This window comes from Corvus hawaiiensis, chromosome 2 (genome assembly GCF_020740725.1).
Source record: "Corvus hawaiiensis isolate bCorHaw1 chromosome 2, bCorHaw1.pri.cur, whole genome shotgun sequence".
NCBI lineage: Eukaryota > Metazoa > Chordata > Aves > Passeriformes > Corvidae > Corvus > Corvus hawaiiensis.
The window spans coordinates 41,368,995-41,385,368 of record NC_063214.1 but is presented as its reverse complement, the minus strand read 5'-3'; the positions used below and the strand labels follow the sequence as shown (position 1 = coordinate 41,385,368).

At 40.1% G+C, this 16,374-nt stretch overlaps 1 protein-coding gene across 2 annotated transcripts; it reads right to left on the bottom strand.

Annotated features, from left to right (window-relative positions):
• Nucleotides 1–2,380: 2,380 nt before the first annotated feature.
• Nucleotides 2,381–16,082, bottom strand: MED17 (mediator complex subunit 17). Of its 2 annotated transcripts, XM_048294556.1 has the most exons (12): nucleotides 15,801–16,081; nucleotides 15,320–15,486; nucleotides 14,707–14,926; nucleotides 13,203–13,339; nucleotides 13,019–13,103; nucleotides 11,740–11,892; nucleotides 10,811–10,941; nucleotides 9,260–9,444; nucleotides 8,601–8,738; nucleotides 6,819–6,936; nucleotides 5,443–5,602; nucleotides 2,381–3,488 (listed from the first exon to the last, which is right to left on the bottom strand). In XM_048294556.1, the coding sequence occupies exons 1-12, from the start codon at nucleotides 16,030–16,032 to the stop codon at nucleotides 3,283–3,285; spliced, it is 1,932 nt and encodes a 643-aa protein (XP_048150513.1). In that variant the 5' UTR covers nucleotides 16,033–16,081; the 3' UTR covers nucleotides 2,381–3,282. The 2 variants fall into 2 exon arrangements, with proteins under 2 accessions (XP_048150513.1, XP_048150514.1); XM_048294557.1 differs by lacking the exon at nucleotides 5,443–5,602 and having other exon boundaries at nucleotides 15,801–16,082.
• Between the last annotated feature and the right edge of the window lie 292 nt (nucleotides 16,083–16,374).

The window sequence follows — 16,374 nt, the reverse complement described above, 5'->3', positions numbered from 1 at the left end:
CTGTAGATCGCCACGTGGCTGTTAGAGTCAAACTGCTGCTACTACCTTTCTCACACTTCATCTCACTTGTTTGCAAAAACCTTTTACAGGACAGGCTGACAGAGCTTTCCCTCTGGTCAGGGACTGGGATGCTCAGGTGCAGAGGTACTATGGGCTCCATTTGGAAAAACGTTCAGATAATTTCCCACCAAGTGCGTAACGATGCAGGCAGGTGCCAAACAAGCTTTTTTCCAAAGTACCCTGTGCACGATACCTTTAAGCCATCCCATACTAGCTTAAAGCCATTTGTAGTTCAAAGGGCCTCTCTCCCACTCATAAATTGAGGTACCAGATTCAGCTGTTTGCTCCTTCCTGTATCTAGAACAGGTCAAAAAAGGTGAGAAATGAAGTAAGTCTCAGATACAGCACAGACAAGTGACAGTTTATTCCAATTCTCTGCTTTAAACACGTATTACCCATCTTTTGTGTCTTTGAGTGAACTAAGCTTTGACAACAGGGAAACTGTAAGTGCATTTATTTCAATCACCAAGTTTGAATTACTTGCTAAAGTACGCTTACAGCATATGGAAATACTGTTAGGGTTTTTTTTGAGACCTAAATCTTCGACTTTGAATGTGAAGCTAGGTGCTAGGCTGAGCTGAATATATAGCAGGTGCTCTGCCAGACTTCGAAAGTACGAAAGTGCAGCTTTCACATAAAACCACTATTATCTGCTAACACTGACCTGAACACTGCAATTGTCAGAGGCAGTCAGGAAACGTATCCAGACATGAATGACCATTCCACTGCATTGCTGTGATTGCAGAGGTCACACACACATTTAAACTACAATATTTGAAAGCTGGGACAAAAGTAGGAAATGAACACTTAAAATTCTTCAGTTTAAAATGTACTACAACAAAGAAGTTTACAACCAGCACAGTTGTTCTACCTCTTTCTGCTAGGCTGAAGTCACTGCAACTTCAGGCACCCATCCTTGGCTACTGAACCTGGTGCCAACCTCGCTTTTAGGCAGCAATATCCCGTATGAACAATAGCAACTCGAGCAGTGTTCAGCAAGAACATCCAGTACAGTTAGCCTGTGTATAGCATTCCTTATAGACAATTCCTCACTCAAAAATTTTACCCACAATTTAACATGCTCACTCTACACAGGTAATGTTACTTAAAAAAATACGTTTCCCGGAAAATTATGTTTGTTGATATCCATTATTAATGTCGATATTTGAGGTATGGAATGTGAGGCAAAACTGTCTGTACCAGTTTCTTGCTACCCTGGGGCATCTAAAGTCTTACAGAAGGTTGTTACAGTAGGAATTCAGAAACTAACTAATAGCTGTTCTTACTATACTGCAGAACAGCAGCAAATTTAGTATTTAGAGTATTCTACATGATCAAAGGGATTGAGGCATTTTACTTTAATTAAAGAGATGTCCAAGTTCACCACATTGCTTTGGCAATCAATGGTTAAGATCCTAATCATTCACTGTCATTTCACATTCAAAGATGCACTACCAAGTTTCAAGACTGTTAGAAGTCTAATCAGTCTGTTTTCCATTAAAATTAGGAATCCCTATGTATTCAACACTAAAACACAGACACTCCAGGTCTCTAATAATTATCTTTTTTTGTTGTTATTATTATCCTTTTTGCAGCTAGACCTAGAAGTCTTGACAAATGTTTTCATGCTAACATGCAGTGCTTGCCCTTCTGCAACACAGGAGGTGTCCTTTTCAGGAGAGAAGTCCAGCAACCATGAGATTTTAACAGATCCACAGTGATCTGATTACTTGGTAAAGAAGAACTTATTTGATGAAAAGGCTATTGCTACGTGCAGATCTGTCAATTTAGGTTAAGAACACTGAAGTATAAAGACATGTTAAAATTTCACAGACTCATCTTCTAATTATTAACAGATCTGCTGTGTTGGCAGGACTGCAAACAGCCTCATCTAGTCAGATGCATGAACAGATGCATCAGGCTGTTGGCTGAACTGTTCACCAAGAAACAAACCCCCCTCTGCCTGTAATCATACAGTGTCTGCTGGCAGAGCAATACAGGACCTGGCATCATGGGGATTACATTAGGCTCACCCCATTTTCAAGATCAGTAGACTATTTTCAACTTGGGCTTTTAATTTTCATCAGTCATCTTGGGTAACACATGAGCACCTGAAAGGAAAACCCTTTCTCTCTCATAGCTCAGTTACACAAAAGCAAGTACATCCAGGAACTGAAATAAGATGCTCCATGCTGACAAACACCAGCGTAAATACAAGACCTGCTTCGGACACACTTAGCAGCAGCTTGTTGCTGATTTTCCTACAATTATTCTTTATACTTGAGAATATAACAAAATAACAACTGTCACCATGCAAGTGTGATGTTCAATTCAAACATGTTTATGTGCAACAAGTTCATGTATATATATATACATATATACAGACAACTCATAAGACAATGTGGACATGAATCTGAACCAGTTCATACAGACAGGTTGCCAAAGATCCTTAGTATTTAAGTACCAAACAAAATAAAAGCCTTGTTAAACAAAGTTTCAAGAAGCCTACAGTGACAACCAAAACTATAAAAAACGTGACTTTTTTATTTTGAAAGAACTCAAAAGAGCTGATATTCAGGAGGATATTATTATTTCCCTGGATGATAACCACGGAGAGTGCAGGAGAAAGACCCAGCAGCACAAGTGTGGAGGTTTACTGCATGAGAGTTACCTTCTTCTATCCAGTCACTAAGTCACAAGTCAGCCACAAACTCAAATTGTCCGAACTTTGCAAGCCAAGTAAGGCCCCTTCCATACAAGGAAAACACAAACAAAGTAGCCTACATCACACAGGCCCTCAGAGAGGAGTGAGTTTTGCCACAGGCAGTGACTTGTAACACTCTCAAGTTAAACTACCAAGTAAACATATTTCTCAAAAATAAAGGGGTCACCCAGAATCCCCACCAACGTACAAACAAATTCCAACTCAAGAATGCTCCAACTCAAGGACTATCAAATCTAATTTTATAAACAAAAAATACATTAGTTACTCATCTACATCACTCTAGACAGAGCAATTTTCAAAGATACAGCTGAAAGGAACTTTTACAAAAAATTGTATGCATTTTACATGCCACTGAAAAAGCTTTTATTACAAATAGCGAAGTGGATATTTCTGTGCAGGAAATAAATTTGATTTTGCTTTCTTGTATCGGCCCATAGCTCCCATTTCCCTTTGCTGCACGGGCAGTTCAAAGCCCTCACAGAGAGGCTGACACTTCACTAGCAAGGAGTTAGGGCAGCCATGAGGAGTTCCATTTTATACACAAAGTTACGCCCTTCCATTTTATTCCACTGCACTTCCTTGAACGGCCCCCGGAGGTGATTCCACTTGCTGTCCTGCAGGACATCACCTTTGGGGAGATCCTTGCACTGACTCCGTGGAAACTGCACCATGACTTTGCTGCCGCTTTCCGGACCGTTGCGTACTGTGGTGAAAGGAGATTTTAATGAGCATTTTTACACTGTACTAATTCCTCATACTAAATATTCTTCCTTGTGTATGCTATACTTTACCCCTACTCAATTCCAAACATGCTGAAAACAAACAAGGGAAATTCCCTTTCGTTTTTGGAAGCTTTTTCTTCGGATTTTCTCTCGTCTCCCACTTCTCTATGATTTTGTTGCTTTAGCACTGCATGTTCTTGGTTAGATCAAGACAGAGAAACTTTTAATAAACCCCAAAATGTACACCTTACAAATGCATTCCTTTTTCCCCAATGATGCCAGGAAGGGCAAAGGCTTTATTGCTCATTCTTTCCTTGGATGTATTCCCCACTATGTTGTTGAAATATGTATTATTTCTAGTGGATTTATCTCAAATAGACAGGATCTAAATCACTAAGTAGAGTTGTTACTTTTAATCACAAAATTCTGCAAGACTGGTGGAGGGGTGGTGGTGCTTTGTTGGCTTGGATGGGTTTTCATGTGTTTTCATGTCAGGGAGTGGTGTGTGTTGGCTTTTTAAATAAGCAGTTAGGGAGGTACCACCTAGCTTTCCCCTCATCTACCATGCCAGCCTTCTATAAAGAGATGATATTAGGCTGATTGAACATAATTTTGCCTTCATATATTGGTGCCAACTATTCCCCATTATCATCTTCTTCACAGTATGTTTGGAAACTTCTTCTGAGACTATTTTTTTTCCCCTCATCTTCCCAGTAATTGCAATGAGGCTAATCAGACTGTAGTTCCCCACATTTTCCTTCCTGAATATAGGATGTGACATTTGCCTTCTTCGAGGCCTCAGGAGCCCCGCCCGAGCCTGGTCTTTTAAAGATGATCAAGAGTGCCCTTGCAGGGACATCCATCAGCTCCCTCAGGAGTCACGGATATATCCCATCTGGTCCCATGAACTTGGGTATGCCGAAGTCTATTCAAAGGTTCTCTAACCTGGTCCTCCACTACTGAGGCTGAATCTTTGCTCCAGAATTTCCCATGGGTCTTACAGACCAGGGAAGGTAAGTCTTAAGGCCAAAATAAAGTAGGTACTGAGTACCTCGGCCTCCTCCACGTCCTGTGCCATCAGGTCATCTCTATTTAACAGCAGTCCCACATTTTCCCTAATCTCTCCTTTGCTGCTGACATATCTATTGAAGCTCTTCTTGCTGCCCTGTACATCCCTCACCAGATTCAGGAGCTTTCCTATCCTTACCAATGCATGCTTGGACAGTCTCTCTATCTCCCTCCCAGGTCAACTGCTTATAATCTCTTGGAGCTTCCTTCCTATGTCTTGAGTTCAGTCATGAGCTCCCTGTTTGTACACACAGATCTTCTGTCACCTTTACACAACTTCCTGAACATAGCAATGACCATTCTTGAGCTTGAAAGAGGTGACCCTTGAAAAAAAATAATCACACAGCACTCCCGGACCCCTCTTCTTTCCATCCCATAGGATCATATCCCATAGGATTCTTTCAAAAAGATCCCTAAACAGACCAAACTCTGTTCTCCTTAAGTTCGGAGTTGTGATCCTGTTGTTTATCTTGTTCCCTTCTCTCAGGATTCTGATGGTTTCTGTAATCTCTTTTTTCTATGCTAATAATAATACATATCATTAAATATATGTATTTGTATATTATATAAACCGATATTTATATTACATTTATCAAAACAATAGATTTAAATAATGTATTTATATAATGCATATTATAGAATAAAATTTTCCATGCTAATTGTAAGTAATATTTTGAAGCCTATGTAAATTAAATCAGGTATGTATTAAGTGGCTTCCTGAGCAAGGTGATGATTCTATTTAGATGTCAATTTCATACACAAAACAGACAGTCTCTAGACTTTTAGAGCATAATATCAATTTACAGCAAAATATTCTACAAAGAATCTCAGAAAGATTTGACTTCTATCTGCAAGAGGAAACACTACCTGAAATGGCATAGTCTCCATTTGGTGATGCTACAGTTATTGCTGATGCATTGCCAATGCTCTCCACTGGCCCCAGACCAACGTGATTACTGAAACTCAGCACATGCCATCCCATAACTTTTGCAAGCTGCTGAACTGCATGTACTTGGTGCTGTGACATCTGAAACATAACAAGAGGTTTGTTTTCTGTTCAATATTTGCAGACCACAGAAAGAATTGCTTATGGGGTTTAGCAAGCCTGTTTTCTTCTACTGTCCAAGAGTTATTTATAAAAGTGACTTTGTCTTTTAAGTTCTCTACTTTCAGAGGAACTCTTTTTTATATGATGGTAGAGCTTTCTGTTATTTGAATTTAGACTAGTTCCTCTGCAGACAGAGAAGACCACTGTATTATGCAGTTAAATTAATTTTTCATAGGTATATGGGCTTATGCATTTTATTAAAGTATTGTTTTCGATTTACAAATACCTTTATTTAGGTCTCAAAAAATTAATTTTTAAACAATCCTGTCTTTCAATAGAAACAATACTTCTGCTGTAAAATATATAAAAATCAGAGAAAGTATTAACAGAGAAAATTCAGAAAAAAAAAGCTGAGGTTCTCATGCGCATGATTACCTCCATTAATGCTCAAGTGTAAGCACTGAGCTTTAACAGCTTAGGAGTTAAAATGCTACTGTTTTCCTGTATCATGACTTAACCCTTGTAACAAGGAAGTATCCAGCACTGTTCAACAGTTCTCTGTGAACAAGTGTGACAACACTTGACCAAAAAGACATGACCTCAGCAGAATCTGTTTCAACTTGTTTTCTGTGTCGTGGAGTTTTATATAACTGCAACAGGCCAACCACTGTTATTAAAGACCTGTATTTTGACTATTTATAATGCATACTGGGGAGATTGTTACTTCTGAATAAAGCCAGCAGCTTGTCATAAGCAATTAAGAAAATAGTGTTCATTCAAGTATCAGCTGATTTAGTAACGACGTGCAAAGTGAGCATTAACAGACAATGCTGAAATGACAGTAATTGTGGGTTAAGAACATGGCTACAGTAAATTTCATATATAGAATACCTTATTGTCTGCTGTGATTACCACTGACTTGTTTCTCCCATAGTGAACAGTATAAAGAAATGCATTTTAAATAGAAGGGAAAAATTATTACTACTACTGACCCTAGTGAAAACTGGCAGTATATTTTAGTAACAGTTGCTAAAGACTCTATACAAACATTGTTTAAATTCAGTCATCCACCTTCCCATCTTCACGATCTTAATTTGAAGTTCTAAAGTATTTTCTACATAGATAAAGGTGAGATTCTAAGTTTTTCTGTTTCCCAAACACCATGAAAAGAGAAGAATAACATATATGAGTCTACCTGAGATAAAAGGAAATCCTGCAGTTCTTGCTCTTGATGGGACAATGTAATAACTCTTCCATCTCTATGCACAACTCTGATTTGTTCAACTCCAATGTTCAGCTGTAGTTGAATGGACCTGTGAAGACAAGATATGTTGGAGTGAAAGCTTCTCTGGACTCAGGCCCAGAGGAAAGCCAAAGCACAGAGATTGAATTAAAACCTTTAGATAAGCTGCGATACATGAAATCACACCAAAGTGAAATAGAAATATAGATTTTTAACTTTTAGTAGAAATATGTGCTAAGTGCCTTAAACATTAAAAAGCTGCAGCAGAGACCTTAAAACACAGTTCTTACTGCAGTAGTGTTGCCCTTTCACAGAATTCTTTTACTTTAGACAAAATATAGCTAGAACTATACTGCTCACATTTTTTAGATAGAGTGTTCACATAAACAACAAGAGCTGATAGAAACTGTATACACAAATCTGTAGCTGTGTACAGATAAATACCCATGTAGCACTTGTGTAAGATTTACAACTGGTAGAATTAGACCACGATAGGTTAAGCAAAGGAAAACTAGAATCGTGTGTTAATCTTATTGGTCAGTTAACAAATATAATCCATGCTTCTGTAAGAAAAAAATATAGAAGAAACTAGAATTGGAAGAAGCAGCCATTTTCTACCTGCTGTTTGCTGTCGCTGCTTGGCTTTATCATGTAACCCCCTTGAACTCTGCCTTCAAGAAAGCTATGAGATGATGAAATAAAAAACTTAGCAGAACAGCAGCCTCCTCTGCTCTTCTACCCTGGTCCAAGAAGGAAGGGTATCCCATCGAAAGCTCAACAAAGATCCATATTTATCCAAAAAGCATTAAAACGCTTAAGAAAACACAAAACTAAGAACACAGAATCCCACCCAGTCATTGACAAGAATTTCTAAGACAAATGGTGCAAAGCCTACGCAATGTGACAGCAACTCCAAACATTCCAGTTTCATCAGTCACCGCAACAGCTCCCTCTATATGGCAGGTGACGTACTCTGTGGCATGTTCCCAGACCTGGCCTTCCACTTGTTCAGATCAAGGAAGCCTCACAGTTCCCTGCCTACCCCAATGCCCAAGTTTCCTTCCAGGTGTGCAGGGGAAAATGGTGTGTTCTATCCCACAGCCAAGACTCAGGCAGCTTATGTACTCTGGAGCCAAGATTGGAAACACACCAATGACTGTAGGTTGTCCCACTCTGTGGTCACAGCCAGAGAGCACTGCTCCAAATGGAAAAAAACCACTGTTGATGCATTAGTGAATTCACTGCTGCTCAGTCTGCAGGCATTTATTTCTGGAACATGAAATCTTGTATTTCAATAACAATGTGCAAAATTATTGCATGAATTACATGAGTTCCACATTTCAGTACCTATGCAACCAAGCCAGGACTGAGCACTGATTAGCTTTCCATGACCACACTGAAGTTTAGAATCCAGCACATCAAATGATAACTTTGTATTCAGTCATCTCTACCCAAAGTAAATCCCCCCCCTTAAAGGTCCACTCTTATCCTCCATTTTTTCTTTGAAAGGAAACAGTGCTAATTAAAGATGTACTAAATATCTTCATTAAAGGGTAAAGTGGGTGAAGTTTTCTTAAGGTGACTGTTCACCCCACAAGTCAGAAAAACAAACACATAAAATGGACTCCTATTTGTCTGTCTGAAGCAAATCTAAACCTTTAAAGCACAACGTGAATACAAGCTGCCTTTGCTGCATGCTTCTACAACTAAAAGGACATGCATTCCCGTACTTACTTGCATATCTGCTCATATCCCTGAGAAGTTATTAGAACTTTAACACTGGATTCATAAACATCATTTATATTGGACCAGTGAGCCTGAATCTGAGGATCCTCAATACGACTCGCCAGACTGTCAATGGTTCGAGCAGTTCTAGAAGATAAAGCCATATTCCATACACAGTAATCCAGACAGTTTGTGCTGTTATCTAGCTTACAGGAAGCAAGGAGGTTATTAGATTTAACAGAAGCATGTGGATCAAAATTCTATTTCAGCACTGTTCTGGTGCTAATGAAGTACACTTGTTTATTCTGTACACGTCTCATACATTCTGCAGCAGTATTAAACTAGTATTACCCAGTATCAGCTACTGCACTGCAAAGAACACTAAAAAAGGATTTATGCAGTTTAAGATAAGTAGGGACAATTACCAGCAGCTTGTGTTGCAACTGTCACAGAGATCCCAAAGAAATCCTGCATTATTTCTTTTTTTTTTTTTCCTTTTTACTAGCCGAACGTTGTTTGGTCATATTTTTTCATAATTTTTGGTTCTTAGTACTAACAAATAAAGACTGTATTAACTGTGAAGGAAGCAGCAGCTAGTTTTAAGAACACTTTAAAAAGATCAATTATATTCTATAATGGTACTGTAACAAGAGTATCTTGTGACCTACCTTCGCCTCAAAAAGATATGCTTTGCCTGTTTTATGATCTTTTCCAGAAGTCCTTCATTTGACTGTAAAGAACTGATTTCATTTTTATCAAAAGCCTGGGGTCCTGCAAGTCTCATTCTCTTGTGGCCAAAAGGTGCACTAGCTGGATGTGGCATCACTGTCGAGCTCAGGGTTTGCTTGTGACACTGCAACAACCAACAGATATTATAAAAGGAAGTGACCAAATAATGTATCTGCAAGAAATACCATGTATGCTACCATATGTTGCTTCACATCAGGTTTTTTGAGTGTACATATGTTGGGGTCCCTCCCCTGCCATGTAGCCCTGGAAGAGGGGCCCTGGGGGGGAGACACGGGGTTTCATGCTCAGCCTCATTCCCCATTGGTTGGTTTGGGTTCCCTGATAAGGCCAAGGACCCTCAGGTCCCGTGACTGAGGAGTTCCTGAGCTGAGCCCCGGCCATGCGGCTGGAGAAATAAACATCTCTGAAACATCTACCACGAATCTGTCCATATATACTTCGCTTTCCACGGGACTCCTGGTTTGAAATATACTTGTTGCAGTAATCCCCGCTGCAACATACATACTTTCAAAAAGTGCAACTTTTTAACTTTATCAGCTTGACAGCACTTTAAAGACAGTTTTCCATACTTTGCTTCCCCCAATTTATATGGGTTATTCAAATGTTATAGAAAGTGATTAAAAAAAAAAAAGTGCCAGCTAACAGAAATTTGGTAGCATGGTAGTAGCTCCTACTAATAAGTCTTCTTTATATACATCTATGGAGACAGAAAGAATAGTCACTTTAAAAGAAAGGAAGCATTTTAGATGAAAAAAATTGAAGTACAAGAAGTTTTAGCAAGCTGTCCAAAGTAAAGAAAGGAAATTCATAGGAGAGGTGGGCACTGAGCACCTTGAGCACTTGGGCACTTCATGAACCCAATGTTCAAAAATACTGGACTGTTCCACATAACTGCATGACTTGCAGAGCCATGCTCTAAGGAAATGAACGCTCTCTGGTACATGGTTTCAACTTTACGTAGAGATGCAAAATTGTGCTTCTTTCCTGAAGAGACACAACCTCAACCTTGTACCCCAGGTTATTCTGCTAGATTATACAAGAACCTAAAACACTGAAGCAGAGAAGTGGAGCTTAAAAGAAACAAAGCTATTATGGCAATTGATTGTTCTTCCTTCATGAGGGTACAGCCTGACCAGATGTTCACTGACACTGCAAGGTGAGCACTATCAAACACAGAAAAAAAAAAAAGCAGAACTGATGAACTCTACTGGAAAAGCTTTGCATGGATTTTCTGAAGTCAGCAGCCAGGTCTGAGGTTAAGTAAAGAACTAGCATTCCATGAAAGCAGTAACTGGAACTGTTCCCAAACCACCCACACCCATGGAAACCAAGCAGTACGCTGCCTTTCACAAATGGATGGGAAAGGACTGGCCTCTAGTGGCACTCGGCTGTTACACCAGTGCCACACACTAGGCAGAAGGCTAACAGAAGCCCAAAAACTCTTCAGATTTTGGCCATAGATGCATTACCTCTCTGATAAGCTGATGCAAATTATGTTCAAGAACATATAGATGATCCTCTGGATTCTGTTTTTCAGAAGCAGCCTTTTGTGACTTTTTGTCATTGGAAGAGTGACACAGAGAAATAGACAACTGCAAACCTGCACAAAGAAGATGGAAAAAAAGATTTTAAAAAGTGAGCACTGGCAATTTTCAAGGTTGCTACTGAGAACTGCTTTTCCTCATGTTTTACACTCAGTACTTTAACAACAGGTTTTCACTGTAGCAGAGAAAAATCAAAGAATGATGGTGGAGAGCACAGCACCAAAGGCAAGTAAGACTTGCTATTCACTGAAGTGTTGGCAGGCCAACTGTGAACTCACCAGGTGCATTTCACATCAATTTCTATGACTCAATCCCAGACAAAAAGGAAAATCCCCAGGACCCCATTCCTTTCTCAAAGAAGGAATGATTAACCATCTTTCACATTTTAAGCAATCCCGAAATATATTCTTTGCATGATACAATCACCTGTGTACCCCTTGTAAAAACAGAGGATTCACCACTGACTGAGCCACCTTTATGCTGCTTAATTATCCTCACTGAAGAGCATTTGCTTTTGTTCTTCTGAAGACCCATTAACTCAAGTCTTAAATTTCTTTTGCATGCAATCCAGGAGCAATGACTTACGCACAGCTCCAAACTGCCACACATGCACATGGCATTACAGCTGACAGTTTTAAGTGCTGCTAACAAAAAACATAACCACAAAGGAAAACAGAGTAAATTAGAAACTATTGTGCATTAGCTGAAATTCTGTTTTTCAAAACCTTTGAAAATCAAGGAGTTTGTTTTTTCTTTTGTAAGGACAGAGCATTAAAAAAGGTGACATCAATTAGTAATTTCAATTCGTATTTAAGCAAATAATTGTAGGTTAAGAGTCTTAAAACGCTTCGTACCTGGAAAAGGCTGGGAGATTATCTGATTTTTCACTACAATGTGAGGAATCGGTGATTTAATTTGAACAGCTTCCCGTGACAGCTGGGCAAAAATTTCTTTACATAAAAGAACATTCTGTGCAGTCTCCAATTTTGTCTGCCAGTGTGGAGAACCTGAAAAGTATAAATCAATGTGTCCAGACGGGAAGAGCAAAGAGAAGCCACCTTTTTGTTCAGAGAGCAGATACTATGCAGTAGCTAGGCACGATCATTAATAAAGCAGTCAGTACCTTTTACCCAAATGGAGTATTATCAGAATTTTATCTCAGTTAAGCAAGCACTTTAAGGTAAAACTAAAACAATCTTTGGTTCAATTTTACACATATGTATATTGTGAAGTGCAAGGCCTTTATGGAACAGTGTACTACACTCCCAGGCCTTTTGTGAACTCTCCTTATAAACCTCTGCTCCTTAAGCTGTAATTTACTCTCCATGATACTTCTGGCTTTATTAAATTCACTCAATGATGAACTACCAATAACGTTCAGTGCATGTATGTGCTTTCACAGGGTTTATAGGCCCAAAATTCTTGGGAGATTCTAGGGTGAGTAAGCACACAAGCTGTATAATGTACCCTCAATACCATATGAAACACCTCATAGAACAGCACTCTGTCTATGCTCAGGACAGCACCAGCATCTATATCACAGACAACTGTGAAATAAAATCCTGCCAGTTTATTTCTAACTCTAAAGAGTAAAGGATGGATTTTGAAGCCAAAAGTGTACAACTTCACATACTGGCACACGTTAAATGAATCAATGTACTATCTGCCAAGTGAGCTGTTGGTAATTAACACACAGACCACCAGGAGAGTTTCAGACCCAGATAAAACATGTGAGCAAGACACAAATGATGCATTTTGAGCAGAGTTAAGAGTGAACAGTCATGAGTTCAGCTGAACTAATGGGATGCAACTGATTGAAACACAACACCTTGGTTTGATTTCAATTATGGGCTCAAATTTTTAATGTCTAACAAAAGGGGTTTCAGAACACTCAAAATACAACCCTAATAATTTTGTTTCAGAACTGAATAAACACCTATGAAAAACTGGAGAGGCATGCTCTGAAAGCATCATTTCCAAAGCCCAACCAGCACCCAAACAGAAAATTTCAGTTTAAATAAGGTAAGTCTTGTTCAACTCTTCTTCCCAGCTGTATGCTGAAATTTTCAAACAAGCATCATATGCAAACTCATTCATTAGGAACATATTCATAAAACAACATATAAGCCATACCTGGTTTTGATTTTGGCAAGGGTCTTTTAAAGAGATTGACTGTCCCAAGGTCACCAATATCTGGAGCTTGTTTCTGAATAGAAACCTAGGCAAGAGCAAACAGTATTTAATGTGTGTTCTCTGTTGCAAGCATAAAAATACCGAAACAAAACTCCACTAGGTTATTAAGGTTTCTCTGACAAACCTTGATATATGCTGATCCCTCTAAATCACTTGGAATTTGAACATCCAAAGGACAGTAATCTTCAGGTATCTTTTTATCCAGGTCAATGTCAGTGTTCTTTATCACCTCAAATGTGCCATGATGAAGAAAAAGGGAGCCTGAGTAAAGAAGGACAAAGACATACACATTAAATATAAAGCACCTTCTGCAAATGAAAAAGCTTGTATCTCTGTTTTGGAAGAATATGTATTTCCAAGTCTCCAAATCTTCAGAGTTGCACTTGACTTGACAAATTTCTTAATGACTTCTTAAAAAAACCCAGGTAAATTAGAAAGCTCATGTCACTGCATAAGCACCTCAGTCCTCCACAGTGCAGTGTGTAATATTTTACAGTAAGTTAACACTGAGTATTTAATAATTATGGGAGGAAACCAAGAGTTTTTCAAAACTGAGTCAATAGGTGCAAGGAAGGAGAAAAAAAAGATGTTTGGTTAAAAAAAGACAAAAAGTAAATGTGTGAAGTTTTGCAAGCAGGTAGTTAAAGGTACAACACCCTTATTCATTTAAAGGAATTCTGATAATGTTTCGCTAAAAGTCTTAAAACTACGACCATGTTCTGACTGTAAAAGATAACTCTATAGCCAGTCATTCAGGAACTGATAAAAGCAGATACCCACATCTGTATGTCCTAGCTGCATACTTTTTATCCAGGGCGCGGTTCACCTAGTTCAGGGTAAATCAACTAAAAAAAGACACATAGCCTGGGGTACATCTACAGCTTTTTCATTAACAACTCTAAATTTGTCTTTCCCCTCCCTCACTGATGACAACAGGAACTCGACACATCCAGTTCTGATGCCTGCTTTGTACCTACATCCAAAGTTCTGCGGGATTCTGTATTCACTTTGTCACTGCATAATGGCCTCTAGAACCCTGAGCTGGTCACCCCCTTTTACTGTAATCCATGAAATAAGGCATATTCTCAGCATCATTTCTCAACTGTAGCAATAATAGAGGTATAATAGTCTATCTTCAATGTCACTCTTTAGTCACATGGTTTACCTTTACCTGGTCTGAATTCTGGGGAGCCAGGAGTTAGACATCATAATCCTTTTGGGTCCCTTCTAACTCGAGATATTCTATGATTTTCTGATCTTTGATTTAAAAAAAAAATATAACCCACTCTTCATTTTTTTTTAAATGTTTTATGCACCAAACGTAGATAAAAGCCAAGGATTCACAAAGTCTGCCTGTCAACTGATCAACTACACTGCAAATGCAGAACTGTTTCTGTGAACAAATTCTTAGTAAAATACTAGAGTTAGCCTTTAAAATCACTTTCTGGATTGAGGATGGCAAGATATTTTCCCCGATACTAAAATATGAGTTTTCCCGTTATAAACCTGTCTCATAAATACAGTAATTTCACAATGAAATTATTACGAGATATTCCATCTCTTTTTTCAGTTACAAAAAGAAAATTTCAGAAAATACCCATCCTTCTGAAAAGGACCCTACTGTTTACCTGCACTTCTGTAGCTCAGATCACCAAGAATTTTATCTCCCACTTTTCTCAGCTTCCAGTGCTGTCTCAGTCTTAGCAGTTCAGAGTTGAAGTCTCTTTGTCGCTTATTTTCCTGGTTTTCAGCAACCGATTTGGATAATCTTTCTGCACCTTTCAACAGAATCTGAGCTGCTCCAGCTAATGACTTCTTTTTTGAAATCAGCTGTAGAAACTGAGGATTCTAGTACCAACAACAACAAAATAAAAGAAAATAAAGAGATACTTGCACCTTAATTCACAAAAGATTATTATTTATTATTATTAGTGGAAACTAACTGACAGTGATTGATAAGTTGGTTTTGCTGGATGTCCAGTAACTTACTCAGAATTATTTTCATACCAGCATTATACAGCTGGAAGTAGCATTTTGACTTAAGAGCTTCAGCAAAGAGGCTTCTGAAATTGGCCTCAATTCCAATTCCCAACCTTACTCTGACCCTCAAAGCATTGCACTAGCACATAAAAAGGAACATTTTGGTAAATCTTATACTTATCACAGGTAAAAAAACCCAAACCACTGCAATAAAATCTTTAGCATCAGGCCACACAAAGCGTGCAACTAGGTACAACATACTTGTTTTGGAGGAAGGGGATCCTGCCCGACTGGATCTAGAGTCATGAACTTTTTATCCTTCACAATGCTAAGAACGTCATACAACACACACATCTCAGTCAAGGCACTTCTTAAGTTGTTCCTCACTGAATCCCAAGGCCAGAGGGATGGCTGAAACTTTACCAACCCTAAAAATAAAACAAAGGAAGGGAAAACAAAGGACTTTAAAAAGGTACGGTATAAGGCTCATTTTTAAACCTCAGAGACATCATAACTGCACGAAATACAAAAGGATATCATATCAGCAGCTGCCTTTTCCACTGCAATTTACTGGGACCCGATCACGAATATTCTGACCTGCCAACCACGGGAACCCCCGGGGGAAAGGGAAAGCAGGCCAGGCCCAACCAAACGCGGAGCTGCAGGCCGGCACCGCCACAGCTCCGCGGGCCTCCACCAGCTGCATCCCGGCGGGAGAGCTCGGGCTGGGGGCCCGTCTCACCTTCCTCATCCTCCGTCTCGCCCGGCTCGGCCCAGGCGCGGCCCGCCGAGCCCGGCTCGTCCTCCTCGGAGCCGGAGCCCTGGCTGAAGTCGATGCGCTGCGCCAGGCGCGCCAGGTTCTGGGACATGGAGAGCGGCTGGAGGTAGGTCTCGCTGCCATCCAGCCCCACCTCCTGCACCTGCTTCTCGCACGCCGACTCGATGCTGATGCGCACGGCCGGCACGCCCGCCATCTTGGAGCGACCCCCGCCCGCGCTCGGCAGGGGGCGGGGCAGCGCCGGCGGGCCCGGGAGGGGGCGGAGCCAGCGCCGGGCGGGCTCGGCCGTTTCCGGCGGCGCTCGTGAGAGGGCGGGGCCTGTGCCGAGTAGGCTCGGCTGCCTCCGGAGGCGCTCGTGAGGGGGCGGGGCTAGGGCGGTGGAGGGACCGTGCCGAGCCCAGCAGCTCCTGCCGTGTTCTTCTACAGCGTTATTTTTGACCAGAAGTTGGTTTCATGTCCCGTTCTAAACATAATTTCACCTCTGGTTTCCCATCGTCAGCTGCAGCCACGCAGGAAGCTCAACCAAACAACAGGAAAA

What these genes read in the sequence shown, in the direction of transcription:
- MED17 (XM_048294556.1), bottom strand. Translation starts at nt 16,032, where the DNA reads ATGGCGGGCGTGCCGGCCGTGCGCATCAGCATCGAGTCGGCGTGCGAG. An exon ending in ATCCCCTTCCTCCAAAACAA is followed by an intron (nt 14,927 to 15,319) that starts GTATGTTGTACC and finishes TGTTGGTACTAG; the next exon opens with AATCCTCAGTTTCTACAGCT. An exon ending in TCTGAGCTACAGAAGTGCAG is followed by an intron (nt 13,340 to 14,706) that starts GTAAACAGTAGG and finishes TTCTTTACTCAG; the next exon opens with GCTCCCTTTTTCTTCATCAT.